The sequence below is a fragment of the Doryrhamphus excisus genome, linkage group LG12 (genome assembly GCF_037039965.1).
Source record: "Doryrhamphus excisus strain RoL-2023G ecotype Guam linkage group LG12, RoL_Dexc_Guam_v1.1, whole genome shotgun sequence".
In the NCBI taxonomy this organism is placed as follows: domain Eukaryota; kingdom Metazoa; phylum Chordata; class Actinopteri; order Syngnathiformes; family Syngnathidae; genus Doryrhamphus; species Doryrhamphus excisus.
Genome location: NC_136368.1, coordinates 20,172,381 through 20,187,221, shown reverse-complemented (window position 1 = coordinate 20,187,221; position 14,841 = coordinate 20,172,381). Strand labels below are relative to the sequence as shown.

Here is a 14,841-nt window from a genome sequence, read left to right as displayed (position 1 = left end):
ATTTTTGGCAGAAATAATATTTAAAAAATTGCATTTTTGTTGCAAAAATAAAATATTTTTAGTGCAGTGTGTCAGCCATATTTGTGGAATGTACAGGGCAGGACTCAACATCGTGAGGATAAGCGGTAGAAAATGATTGAATGAAAATAAATAAGTGTATTTATCAATGAAGAACCAAATTTCACTCAAAATTGACTTTTAAAAAATAATCATGTAGTCAACATATACGATATTTTTTAGTACATGCAATTTGTCAGAATTTAGTCAGATTTTCTACAAAATGCCATTTCAAAATTTTGTTAAATTTTTGTTAAATAAAAAAAAAATTTAATTCCTGGATCTTTGGCAGAAATATTTTTAAAAATTGCCTTTTTGTTGCAAAAAAAATATCTTTTAGTGCAGTGTGTCGGCCATATTTGTGGAATATACAGTGCACCCCTCAAACATCATTTTCTATTGCTTTTTGATTGGCTTCTGAATTATCTTAAAAGCGGATGTGACGGCAACAGAAACATTATTTTTTCACAATTTATTTGTGCAACAATGTGACCAAAAAAAAAAACCCCAAAAAACTATCTAGCACAAACGTTGTTCATATTGATTGTTTTTCACAGCAAAAGAGCCCCTAAACGCCCCCCCGCCCACCCGAGTCCTCACTTAAATAACACATGCTCTTGAAAAGTCATAATAAAATTCATTTTTACATTGAAGCCTTATGAAAAATATATTATTAATGTACAAAAATCTTGCATATTACACATGATCTTACAACAGACAGATGACATACTACAAGTCACAACATACATACAGTAGAGTCATTAAGATGTACAGTACAATTTAAGAGTTTGTGTACTCCGGGATGGAGATCTCATCCGTTTCCTGTATTCTGGCCGGTGTGGGGGGGCCAACAAGAATATAATCAAACTCCTGGTGTTGGACTTTTTCATACACACTTTGCAGGCCGTTGCCTTTAGGCACGTGGGACGGATAGTAGTGTTCCCTCCTGGTGTCCCGGGGAAGCGAAGCCATCCTGGAGAAGGTTGACAGGTTAGGCCCAGAGGCCATGCTGGTGTTGGGCCTGGACGCCGAGGGGCTCCAGCATCTGTCGGAGTGTCCCAGGACTTTGCATTCGCTTGTGCACGCCCAGAGAGCTGTCAGAGATAAAACACACTAATTGATTGCTAATTATGCGAGGTTAATTGTTGTGTTCATAATTACCATTTGTGGGGGGGGAATCTTTCTTGTGCACGTCTCCGCTTATGTCGGAATCGCTGTCGTTGAAGTCGCTGTCCCCTTTTCCGCTGTCCTTGCCGCTGATGTGGGGGTCCCTCGCCGAGATGGTTGTGAATGAATTCCCCTTCCATATTGTTATCGGTCTCAAGGCTTCTTTCCCGTATCCGGGTAAAGTGGAATAGCCCTGAAGGTCACATGAAAAACTAATGAGGCGACATAACACCCCCTCCCGTACCCAAGTTTATTCACGTACCTTCAGTTTGCCTTCCATGACCCTGTTGTTGGGCTCAAAGACGCCCGCCGCTTGACATGCGTCCTCGCAGGCCATGTCCACCGCCGCCGCCGCGTTGCCGGCAGCCAGCGTCGGCTGCTCAGGGAACGGGTGCGGCTCGAATGTTTTCCCGATTAAAGAATCGATGCCACCGCTTTCCGTGTTCTCTGTTTTTTTAGGAGCCTCCGCTCGCTCGTCGTAGCCCTCCCGCGTCTCTTTCCTCCGCCGGCTGCAAATAGTCGTGATGAGAATGATGGCCAGCAGCAGGAGCGAGCAGCTCCCCGCCAGGACGATGATAATCGCCACGGAGGTGTCCCACTCGAAGAGATACTCGTCGTGAGCGGAGGAGGCCACGCTGGGCACGGTGCCCTCGATGAAATTGAAGTGAATGATCGCCGTGGACGTCATCGAAGGGGAGCCGCCGTCGCTGACCGACACCACCGCTTTGACATTGTCGGTGAGGTCGTACGTAAGCTGTCGACTCACGTGTACCTTTCCCGTGTCTTTATCGATGGAGAACCCGAGCAGGGCCCCTTCTGTGATTTTATAGGACAAATGAGCGTTGATGCCTTCGTCGGCGTCTGTCGCCTTTATGTGCGTGACGACGTAACCCGGGGGCGCGTCCTTCGGTAGGAAGACATCAGCAGAGCCTTTATAAAGCGGCGGTTCGATGATACAAGGCTCGTTGTCGTTTTGATCGACTATTTTTAACCGTATAACGGCCGTGCTTTGAAGCTGCGGGGAACCGCCGTCGCTGGCTTGGACGTGGACATCGAGCTGTCTCATGACCTCGTAGTTGAAACTTCGTAGGGCGTAAATTGACCCCGATACAGAATTCAGCGAAACAAACGTGTTCACAGGGGAGCCCATGATGAGGCTGTCCATGAGTCTGTAAGTGATTTTGCCATTGTTGCCTAAATCCGCGTCCGTGGCCTCTACGGTGGCGAGGTAGGCGCCCGGGGCGTTGTTCTCGGCTACAGAGACTTCGTAAACCGGTTTAGTGAAATGTGGGGCGTTGTCGTTTTCGTCGCTGATTCTGATGGTGTACTGGGTGATCTTCCTGAGAGGCGGTGACCCAAAGTCCTCCGCCATGACCGTGAGATTGTACTCGCTGATCCTTTCACGGTCTAACGGCGCCGCCGTCACTATCATGTAGCTGTCCTCGTAGGCTTGCCGGAGTTTAAAGTGGTCATGACCGTAAAGGGTGCAGTGGACTTGGCTGTTCACGCCGGAGTCCCGATCCGAGGTGGTGACGAGCGCGACCAGGCTGTCTTTTTCCGCCGCCTCGCTGATGTGCGCCGTGCCCGTGGTAATGGACGTCATGGGTGTGATGCTGATTTCCGGCGCGTTGTCGTTGACGTCTGTGACGTGGATGACGATTTTGCACACAGACGGGATCGGATTGGGTCCCAAATCCGTGGCCTGGATGTCCAACTCGTACGTACGCTTGTCCTCGAAGTCTACCGGGCTCCTAAGCGTCAAGCGACCTGATCTGTTATCCACGTGGAAAAGCTCCCGTATCAAGTGAGAGACTTGTTTCCCGAATCCGTAGACCACCTCGCCGTTCTGACCCTCATCTGCGTCCTCCGCGTTCAGATCCAGGATCACGGTACCGACAGGTGCGTCCTCTGGTAAACTCACAGAAAAGCTATTCTGGTCAAAAACCGGACTGTTATCATTGAAGTCTGTCACTCTAACGGTTATTTTAGTGGACCCGGACCTGGGTGGGTTCCCACCATCTGTAGCGACCAAATCCAGCGAGTAAGACGCCAGGGTCTCCCTGTCTAGTTCCTTCATTAGCACCAATTCCGCATATTTAACCCCGTCTGCTCTCAGCAGCACATCAATTGTGAAGTGACTGTTGACGGAAATCTGATAGCTTTGGATGTAGTTGGAGCCCACGTCCGAGTCCGTGGCAGGGTCCAGAGGAACATGAGAACCCACGGCTGCGTTCTCGGAGATTTCCACTACCGACTCCGCGCTGGGGAACTCCGGGGAGTTGTCGTTGATGTCTTTAATCTCCACCTCGACGTGGATCAATTTGTAGCGCTCTTTGGAGAAACTCACGACGTCGAAAGTGACCAGACACTGTGGAGTGTGTCGGCACATCCGCTCCCGGTCCATCCTCTCGCCGACGCTCAGCTGCCCGTCGCTTTCCCGCACCCTGATGAACGAGTCGTTAAACTGCCTCATCATTCGGAAATTGGTCCTGGAGGAGTGAGGCACACTCAAGGACATGTCCTTGGCCAGGTTTCCTATCACGGTGCCCGCCGCTTGCTCCTCGTTGCACTGGTAACGGATCGTATTCCCCTCCGTCCGAGCCAGGGAAGCGCATAAAAACGGCTGCAGCGAGAGCAGAAATATCCACCAGTGATAATAAGTAATAAATATCATCTTCATAGTATCCATGAAGCGCAGACAAAGGACAGAGAGGTCCGCCTCCGGAGCGAGCTCTCCGCGTACTGAGAGAGGGAGAAAGTTACTTTGCGCCTTTACGCGCAACGCAGCGGCATCCACTCGCTCGCTTGCTGCTGCTGCTGCTGCTGCTGCTGCGTCGACTCCAACCTCCCGACACCTCCGGATTTTTTTTTTTTTTTGCACTGGAGCTCTTGTCGTGCGCTAATAAGACCAAGTGTGGCCAATCCCCGCCTTGAAAAATATATAAATATATAGAAGAAACGCATACATGCTAGTCTGTTGTCGGGGCCGCGCATGTAAAAGAAGAGCTCCGTCGGACTCTTTATCGTTTTGTTGCAGCCCTCGCTGACTCAACAAAATATTTCTCTCTCTTTTTGCACTTTTTATAACCGAGTGTGCGGACATTTGTACATTTTAGGGCTTATTTTTTGTCTGAAATAACTAAACATCACAGCATATCATAACAACTCCACTAGACCGTGTGCATATATATGAGTGACATAAATGGTGCACTTCCCCATTCCATCCACCAGAGGGCAAATGACTACATTTGCATTCATTCATTCATTCATTCATTTTCTACCGCTTTTTCCTCACAAGGGTCGCGCGCGGGGGGGTGCTGGAGCCTATCCCAGCTGTTATTAGAGTCCTCTAGACTTTATATAACACCCCTACAGTCACCTTTACACTCATTCATTCATTCATTTTCCACCGTTTGTCGTCACAAGGGTCGTGGGGGGGTGCTGGAGCCTATCCCAGCTGTTATTAGAGTCCTCTACACTTTATATAACACCCCTACAGTCACCTTTACACTCATTCATTCATTTTCCACCATTTGTCGTCATAAGGGTCGTGGGGTGGTGCTGGAGCCTATCCCAGCTGTTATTAGAGTCCTCTAGACTTTATATAACACCCCTACAGTCACATTTACACTCATTCATTCATTCATTTTCCACCGCTTGTCGTCACAAGGGTCGTGGGGGGGTGCTGGAGCCTATCCCAGCTATTAGAGTCCTCTAGACTTTATATAACACCCCTACAGTCACCTTTACACTCATTCATTCATTTTCCACCGCTTGTCGTCACAAGGGTCGTGGGGGGGTGCTGGAGCCTATCCCAGCTGTTATTAGAGTCCTCTAGACTTTATATAACACCGCTACAGTCACCTTCACACTCATTCATTCATTCATTTTCCACCGCTTGTCGTCACAAGGGTCGTGGGGGGGTGCTGGAGCCTATCCCAGCTGTTATTAGAGTCCTCTAGACTTTATATAACACCCCTACAGTCACCTTTACACTCATTCATTCATTCATTTTCCACCGCTTGTCGTCACAAGGGTCGTGGGGGGTGCTGGAGCCTATCCCAGCTGTTATTAGAGTCCTCTAGACTTTATATAACACCCCTACAGTCACCTTTACACTCATTCATTCATTCATTTTCCACCGTTTGTCGTCACAAGGGTCGTGGGGGGGTGCTGGAGCCTATCCCAGCTGTTATTAGAGTCCTCTACACTTTATATAACACCCCTACAGTCACCTTTACACTCATTCATTCATTCATTTTCCACCGTTTGTCGTCACAAGGGTCGTGGGGGGGTGCTGGAGCCTATCCCAGCTGTTATTAGAGTCCTCTAGACTTTATATAACACCCCTACAGTCACCTTTACACTCATTCATTCATTCATTTTCCACCGCTTGTCATCACAAGGGTCGTGGGGGGGTGCTGGAGCCTATCCCAGCTGTTATTAGAGTCCTCTAGACTTTATATAACACCCCTACAGTCACCTTTACACTCATTCATTCATTCATTTTCCACCGCTTGTCGTCACAAGGGTCGTGGGGGGGTGCTGGAGCCTATCCCAGCTGTTATTAGAGTCCTCTAGACTTTATATAACACCCCTACAGTCACCTTTACACTCATTCATTCATTTTCCACCATTTGTCGTCATAAGGGTCGTGGGGTGGTGCTGGAGCCTATCCCAGCTGTTATTAGAGTCCTCTAGACTTTATATAACACCCCTACAGTCACCTTTACACTCATTCATTCATTCATTTTCCACCGCTTGTCGTCACAAGGGTCGTGGGGGGGTGCTGGAGCCTATCCCAGCTGTTATTAGAGTCCTCTAGACTTTATATAACACCCCTACAGTCACCTTTACACTCATTCATTCATTCATTTTCCACCATTTGTCGTCATAAGGGTCGTGGGGTGGTGCTGGAGCCTATCCCAGCTGTTATTAGAGTCCTCCAGACTTTATATAACACCCCTACAGTCACATTTACATTTTCATTCATTCATTTTCCACCGCTTGTCGTGGGGGGGTGCTGGAGCCTATCCCAGCTATTAGAGTCTTCTAGACTTTATATAACACCCCTACAGTCACCTTTACACTCATTCATTCATTTTCCACCGCTTGTCATCACAAGGGTCGTGGGGGGGTGCTGGAGCCTATCCCAGCTGTCTTTGGGCGAGAGGCGGGGTACACCCTGGACTGGTGGCCAGCCAATCACAGGGCACATATAGACAAACAACCATTCACACTCACATTCATACCTATGGACAATTTGGAGTGGCTAATTAACCTAGCATGTTTTTGGAATGTGGGAGGAAACCGGAGTACCCGGAGAAAACCCACGCATGCACGGGGAGAACATGCAAACTCCACACAGAGATGGCCGAGGGTGGAATTGAACCCTGGTCTCCTAGCTGTGAGGTCTGCGCGCTAACCACTAGTCCGCCGTGCCGCCACTACATTTTTTCCGCGTTGTGTCACTCCTGATACCGTTCATTAGGAACCCTTAAAGCAGGGTGTCCAAAGTGCGGCCCGAGTGCCTTTTTGCGCATTGTTCTTTATTAGCCCTAGCAGTAGAAAATGAATGAATTTGTATATTATATTTGAAGTTCATACTAATATACATTTTCACCTATATCACTAAGCTGAGATGCAGTATTTTTCTTGAAATACATATAACTTATATATATGTACTTATATGTACACGTGTTACTTTCCAAAATATTAAAGTGACTGTGGAAAACACTTGGACACCCCCGCTGTAGATGAAGATGTACCTTTGCATGAATTGATTTACACTGGATTGACTTTAGCACCTTTACTGCAACAAAATGTATCAAAGTAAACCTTTTTTTTTTTTTGTCTGGCTCAGCTCTGCTTGACTCTTCATGCCTCGCAGGAAACTTCAAAAAACCACGGCACAGTGAATGCATACTAAGCCAGAAGGAGTCACGCTAACAAATAACATAAATGCAAGAGAAGGCAGGAAGGAGGAACGATAATACTGCACCAGCAGGGTAAGTTCACATTAGCGTGTACTGTATCTTTAAATCTGTTATTGTGCTTTTATTTTTGAAAAAAATCCAGCATTATCTTGAATTTCACTGAACATTCGTCAAAATGCATAATTTTTCTCAAAAAGCTCAGACGAACATCAGAGATTGTGATTTAAAAACCAACTGAGTACCGTAATTTCTCTAATAGTGGACTCAAATCGTAATTAGTAGACACAGCAATTTTGGATGAGGTTCTACTGACAACGTTTGTGCCACCGCAGGAGACATTTTTCTAAAAAGATATCCTTACAATGCAGATCCTTATTGGAAACTAATTCCAGCAAACCATGCTGAATAGAATCCAGTTAACAATATTAGTTATATGGTTCCGATGCTGCAATGAATAAAACTGTATTTTTATAAATCCAATAGACTGTAAGCGCATGACAATCGATGCTCGTTGCACAAAGACATCTCCACAATAAAGAAAATCACTCTGACCCTGACCCCCATCCACCTCATTTACCTCCACAAAACATCACATAACCTCATGGCCGGCTCCATTTGTCAGTGGACTGTAAAGTACGTCACATTATTGTATCTTGTTATGGAGAGAATCTGGTTTCACGGGAGAAATGAGCTACTGCAGGTTGCAATTCAGCTGTAATTTCTAGCCTTTAGCCTTAGCTGTGTTTGGTCGCCTATGGATGCTTCTGCTAGCTTACCACTCCACTTGACAAGGGCTGTAGGCCAAGTTGAGGCACAGGACGCTTTTGTTTGCACGGATTTTAAAATGCGATTCTCATTCATTCATTTTCTGACGCTTCTCCTCACAAGGGTTGTGAGGGGTGCTGGAGCCTATCCCAGCTGTCTTCGGGCAAGAGGCCGGGGCCCACCCTGGACTGGTGGCACATATAGACAAACAACCATTCACACTCACATTCATACCTATGGACAATTTGGAGTCGCTAATTAACCTAGCATGTTTTTGGAATGTGGGAGGAAACCGGAGTACCCGGAGAACGTGCAAACTCCACACAGAGATGGCCGACGGTGGGATTGAACTCATGTCTCCTAGCTGTGAGGTCTCTATGCGCTAACCACTCGACCGCCGTGCATCCGAGAACCTGTTCATTACCTTCTAAATACATTATTAGAGTCCTCTAGACCTTAAATAACACCCCTACAGTCACCTTTACACTCATTAATTCATTCATTTTCTACCGCTTGTATTCACAAGGGTCGTGGGGGGGTGCTGGAGCCTATCCCAGCTGTCTTCGAGCAAGAGGCGGGGTACACCCTGGACTGGTGGCCAGCCAATCACAGGGCACATATAGACAAACAACCATTCACACTCACATTCATACCTATGGACAATTTGGAGTGGCTAATTAACCTAGCATGTTTTTGGAATGTGGGTGGAACCCAGAGTACCCGGAGAACATGCAAACTCCACACCGAGATGGCCGACAGTAGGATTGAACTCGGGTCTCCTAGCTGTGAAGTCTCTATGCGCTAACCACTCGACTGCCGTGCAGCCGAGATCCTGTTCATTACCTTCTAAATACATTTTTAACATTATTAGAGTCCTCTAGACCTTAAATAACACCCCTACAGTCACCTTTACACTCATTCATTCATTCATTTTCTACCGCTTGTCGTCACAAGGGTTGCAGGGGTGCTGGAGCCTATCCCAGCTGTCTTCGGGCGAAAGATGGGGTACACCCTGGACTGGTGGCCAGCCAATCACAGGGCACATATAGACAAACAACCATTCACACTCACATTCATACCTATGGACAATTTGGAGTCGCTAATTAACCTAGCATGGGGAGAACATGCAAATTCCACACAGAGATGTGTGGAGTGAGGTGTGCGCGCTAACCACTCGACCGCCGTGCAGCCGAGACAGGATGTACTTAAAAAAACCAACAAAAAATAGATAAATAACCATTGACACGAGGATATAATTTTATGGGGAGGAGCCAGCTGGCATTCTTATTATTTCAGCGCCATGATGTGAGACCATAACACTACCTATAGATTTCTCAGGTTAATAACATTTATGTTTAAGCTTTGCTATATTTATGCTAGTGCTAATAATAGCCTATTTTGTATATATCTATCCTAGTGCTAGGTAATTTAGCATTTTACTCTAAATGTCAAGCAAGCGTGTCATTTTTGTGCTTAGCGTATTTAGCAGTATTTTGTGAATGACAGCTATTGGAACTGCGTAAGACTTGCCCCAAGACATTTTTGTCAAATACGGAGATGTGCTTATAATAAGCATTTAGGCTGTCCATACCCAACATCCAAAATCTTGTTTTTTGTACCGCTACCAGAGAAGGTAGTTAAAAGGAATGACACACACACAAAGCATCCACTGTTTCTATCATTGTTAGAAGCCTATTTCTTTTTTTTTTCCCCTATTAAAAAAAAGTCGTGGATAAATCTTCATCAGTGATACGTCTTAATGATGACAGATTGCGTCCATTTGGCTGCCAGTGATCGGCTATCAGTCACGGCGTGCGCGCTAACGACGTAACACAAAGACTTTTGACAATAATGAAGTGAAGCGTCGGGGAAAAAGCCCACAGAGACACACACAGTCAAGTGGAAGAGGCTGCAGCTGACAGCCGCGTGTTTTTTTTTTTTTTTTTTTTTTATTTATTTTTTTTGTCGGGGCCATGTTACTGTAAAAGCTTTTCACTCGCAATTTTCTTCTTTCTCAAAGTTAGCTCACTGGGGGGGAAAAAAGACGTGTCATTTTGGAGTGCCGTGTCATAATAAAGCATAAACGTTAGACTAGATTTAAAATGGCAGTGGGCAAAATTTATTTATTAATTTACAAATTAACAATTTACAACTAACTGATTTGTAATATTCCTTAAAATATTGTCATGTATAACATTATGTATGGAGCTCCAATTTTTTTTAACATGTGATGTACTCCTTCCTGATCCTATCCATCCTGGTCACTCCCAATGAGAACCTCAGCATCCTCATCTCTGCTATCTCCAGTTCTGCTACCTGTCTTTTCCTTCCGACTTTCCCTTTCATTTTAGTTGAAACTCTTCTATCAAAACTGATATAAGATGAGCCCAACTGATGACTCGATCAATCAAAACAACGAGCCTCACATGAGCTAAGACAACAATCGTTAGCTGCAGCCCTAATTACCCCCGAGTCATAACGACGCTACATGTCAAAATGTATTCAGATCTTCTCACGACATGTTTGCGTTGTTGTGGAAACAAACATTCAACTCAACCTCTGTTGTTGGAGGTAATTGCGCAATGTTTATCACCGTGTGCAAATGTTAAGAGGTGCTGATGTTGTCATGTTTCATATTCCAATGTGCCCAAGCAACGCTAATGGAGGACATGTGTAATACAAGCTGCAATTTGGATGTGCCGCATTCCTCTTCTTCCACTGCGGAATCACATCACATGAGTTGAATCCCCAAATGAACACCGTTTGATACGACTAGACAGCTTGCAGAGTCCTAGATACAGGAAAAATTGTGGCTATGGAATGGTATTTGGAAGACTGATGCGGTGCCGTTTTACTGTACTGAAAACTACAATTACAATAATAAATATAATGTTAAATAAATTAATACCTCACGGAAAGTGGACCAAAAGGATGCTTTATTAGCTTAGTCATTTTAATCCAGCTCTCGACGGATGTTGCCTTTGAACAAATCACAAAGGATACAGCAAGGGTAGCCAAAATATCTGACTCAAGGGCCACAAGGGTAAAAAATTGAGTATATGCATGATATGGGTATCACTGTATGTATTTTTACTGTAAAAGTGTCATACAATCTGCTGCTTGTGCTTGGAGGTTGTTTTGCATTATTGCATTTTTATGTTGGATAAAATGACTAGGGGGGTCCCGATGTGATATTGATATTGGATATCGGTCTGATCTTCAGCATGCAGAGCCCATGTGATCACAATATCGTGTGCTAGCATGTTTAGGGTCTGAAAAAGACGTGATGAGTGTAAAACTTGTCATGCACAAGTTTCCCGTGGTGGCACAGAACCAAGGACGTTTAATACGACTAACCTTGTCACGCTTTTGAAGCAGCCTCACAAAAAACATTATAAGGATTTTTGCAAGACCCTTGAGCCACTGCTTTTTTTGTTTAGGGTCTGAAAAAAACTTGTCATGCACAAGTTTCCCGTGGTGGCACAGAACCAAGGACGTTTAATACGACTAACTTTGTCACGCTTTTGAAGCAGCCTCACAAAAAACATTATAAGGATTTTTGCAAGACCCTAGAGCCACTGCTTTTTTTGTTTAGGGTCTGAAAAAGACGTGATGAGTGTAAAACTTGTCATGCAAAAGTTTCCTGTGGTAGCACAGAACCAAGGACGTTTAATACGACTAACCTCGTCACGCTTATGAAGCAGCCTCAAGAAAATGTCATAAGGATTTTTGCAAGACCCTCGAGCCACTCCTTTTTTTGTTTGAGGTCTGAAAAAGACGTGATGAGCGTAAAACTTGTCATGGACAAGTTTCCCGTGGTGGCACAGAACCAAGGACGTTTAATACGACTGACCTTGTCACGCTTTTGAAGCAGCCTCACAAAAAACGTCATGAGGATTTTTGCAAAACCCTTGAGCCACTGCTTTTTTTTGTTTAGGGTCTGAAAAAGACGTGATGAGTGTAAAACTTGTCATGCACAAGTTTCCTGTGGTGACACAGAACCAAGGACGTTTAATACGACTAACCTTGTCACGCTTTTGAAGCAGCCTCACAAAAAACGTCATAAGGATTTTTTGCAAGACCTTTACGCCACTGCTTTTTTTGTTTAGGGTCTGAAAAAGACGTGATGAGTGTAAAACTTGTCATGCAAAAGTTTCCCGTGGTGGCACAGAACCAAGGACGTTTAATACGACTAACCTCGTCACGCTTATGAAGCAGCCTCAAAAAAATGTCATAAGGATTTTTGCAAGACCCTTGAGCCACTCCTTTTTTTGTTTGAGGTCTGAAAAAGACGTGATGAGCGTAAAACTTGTCATGGACAAGTTTCCCGTGGTGGCACAGAACCAAGGACGTTTAATACGACTAACCTTGTCACGCTTTTGAAGCAGCCTCACAAAAAACGTCATAAGGATTTTTTGCAAGACCTTTACGCCACTGCTTTTTTTGTTCAGGGTCTGAAAAAGACGTGATGAGTGTAAAACTTGTCATGCAAAAGTTTCCCGTGGTGGCACAGAACCAAGGACGTTTAATATGACTAACCTCGTTACGCTTTTGAAGCAGCCTCACAAAAAAACATTATAAGGATTTTTGCAAGACCCTCGAGCCACCGCTTTTTTTTTTGGCTCAAGGGTCACAGGGACACATTTGCAAAGCATAGGAAACTCCCACGTGGTGACAGCCCATCAGTGGTGAGTCATGTCAGGTTTAAAAGCTTCATTGAGCACCTCAAACTCCACTACATTATGCCAATTGTCCATAAAACTATACAGCAGATGCATAAAAAAGCAAATGGGTCACTTCTTGTCATTCCTGCTATTCTCTGTTTGTTCTCTACCTCGATAATGGAATTCAATTTGACCAATAAGACGCCTTGAATGTACATGAATAAATGATTTGGGATTTATAATATTAACTATAAGGCTGGCGAGTGGTTAGCACGCAGGCCTCACAGCTAGGACACCCGAGTTCAATTCCAACCTCGGCTATCTCCGTGAGTTTGCACGTTTTCCCCGTGCATGCGTGGGTTTTCTCCTTGGACTCCGGTTTCCTCCCAAAAAACATGCTAGGTTAATTAGCGACTCCAAATTGTCCATAGATATGAATGTGAGTGTGAATGGTTGTTTGTCTATATGTGCCCTGTGATTGGCTGGCCACCAGTGTATCCCGCCTCTCGCCGGAAGACAGCTGGGATAGGCTCCAGCACCCCCCGCAACCCTTGTGAGGATAAGCATGAATTAATATTAACTATAAAAACCATTAAATACCAAGAGTATGTGAAAATTTAAACTAAATCTAAATTAAACCTTGTTTAGTTCACAGACCTCCTCAACATATTTTGCAATCAAGCAAAAACACAGTAAAAATGCACCAAATGCAAAACCATAGGGTAAAAAAAAAAACCACCAAAATGTCAAATAAACTATTACTTTTCTGCACTTCTTTACTTCTCTGTCACACAGGCTCCCACTGCTGTGCCTCGTCTTCCTGGAGCTGCTGTGGCGTAGTCCCTACCATAATTTAAAAATAGCATAATCCTATTGCCGACTACAGCTTCGATGCTAAAGGTATAAAAAAAAGAAAAAAGAAAATTCTGGGCTCCAGGATGGTCGCCTCTGCTGCAAGGTAAGAGGGAGATCTCATTCCATACCAACAGGGCGGATGTGATGGATATTGACGCAGGAAAAAGCACAAAGTATGACAGCAAGAAGTGTTGTTTTAATTGTGATTGATTGTTTTGACTGTTGCTAGTTGGGCGCACGGAAGACACGCAGCCACTGTAATGGGTGCCACATGGGCCAGAGAAGAACCTATTAAAGCTGCGCTGTCAAACAAACCTAGCACATCATCAACCAAGAAATGACCTCACTAGCCTGCAGGAAGTAGCCTGCCAACAAACAAGCATGGACAATTCCAGGTCCGGGGTGAATGATTATTTGTCTACAGTATGTATGCCCTGTGATTGGCTGGCGACCAGTCCAGGGTGTACCCCGCCTCTTGATTGAAGTCAGCTGGGATAGGCTCCAGCATACCCGAGTGAGGATAAGCAGCATAGAAAATGGATAGAATTTCAGTCTGATTCCTTGTTTTGATTCTGGTTCGGGTTTATTGTTTTGCTTACCTGGTTGGAAGAAGTCCGGCATAGGGTGTCATAAACGGGGCACTCTGGTTCAAATGCTTCTTCTTTGTGGGTATTCCCAAAGGATCTAAATTTAAAAAAATAATAAAAATAAGAATCGGAACCCCCAACCCTGCTGAAGGATAATTGGCAAAGTTTCAAGGTTTATTTATTCATTTTAAGATGTGTAGCAAAGCCCATCTTCATGTCCACAATGAAGGATGTTATCCATTGTTATGACAACACAAACTTAGTCTCAGATGCGGGAAGTGATAGGATTTTGGGATACCCATTATTGTTAGAACATCATTAAAACGTCCAGCACTATGCCCACTATCCCAACCAGGGGCGTCACTAGGTTCTGAGAACAGGGGGGCGGGATTAGCCCCCTGGAGATGCACAGGATGTGAATGAATGTAGTAGACATTAAAAAAAATCCAAAAAACAAATAAGGAATCCATCTATCCTTCCTTCCTTCCTTCCTTCCTTCCTTCCTTCCTTCCTTCCATCTCTCCTTCCATCTAACCATCCTTCCATCTAACCATCCTTCCTTCCTTCCATCCTTCCTTCCATCCTTCCTTCCTTCCTTCCATCTATCCTTCCATCTAACCATCCTTCCTTCCTTCCATCCTTCCTTCCTTCCTTCCTTCCTTCCTTCCATCCTTCCATCCATCCATCCATCCATCCTTCCATCTAACCATCCTTCCATCTAACCATCCTTCCTTCCTTCCTTCCTTCCTTCCATCTATCCTTACATCTAACCATCCTTCCATCTAACCTTCCTTCCTTCCATCCTTCCTT

At 44.9% G+C, this 14,841-nt stretch overlaps 1 protein-coding gene and 1 long non-coding RNA gene across 3 annotated transcripts in view; one reads left to right on the top strand and one right to left on the bottom strand.

Annotated features, from left to right (window-relative positions):
* Positions 1-482: 482 nt before the first annotated feature.
* Positions 483-4,071, bottom strand: pcdh8.2 (protocadherin 8, tandem duplication 2). Its single transcript, XM_058082991.2, has 3 exons — positions 1,487-4,071; positions 1,219-1,417; positions 483-1,151 (listed from the first exon to the last, which is right to left on the bottom strand). Exons 1-3 carry the CDS (start codon positions 3,911-3,913, stop codon positions 838-840), a joined length of 2,940 nt encoding a protein of 979 aa, XP_057938974.2. The 5' UTR covers positions 3,914-4,071; the 3' UTR covers positions 483-837.
* Positions 4,072-7,089: 3,018 nt separating this feature from the next.
* LOC144901574 (uncharacterized) overlaps positions 7,090-14,841 on the top strand; it is a 50,659-nt gene continuing 42,907 nt past the window's right edge. For both annotated transcript variants that reach the window (XR_013629628.1, XR_013629627.1), the window contains exons 1-2: positions 7,090-7,232; positions 13,385-13,547. This is a non-coding gene — a long non-coding RNA (uncharacterized LOC144901574). The remainder of the gene's footprint in view (positions 7,233-13,384; positions 13,548-14,841) is intronic.

Coding starts and splice junctions, on each gene's coding strand:
- pcdh8.2 (XM_058082991.2), bottom strand. CDS start 3,913: ATGGATACTATGAAGATGATATTTATTACTTATTATCACTGGTGGATA. Junction 1,418..1,486: donor TCATGGAAGGCAAACTGAAG/GTACGTGAATAA, acceptor TGTGACCTTCAG/GGCTATTCCACTTTACCCGG. Junction 1,152..1,218: donor AGATTCCCCCCCCACAAATG/GTAATTATGAAC, acceptor TATCTCTGACAG/CTCTCTGGGCGTGCACAAGC.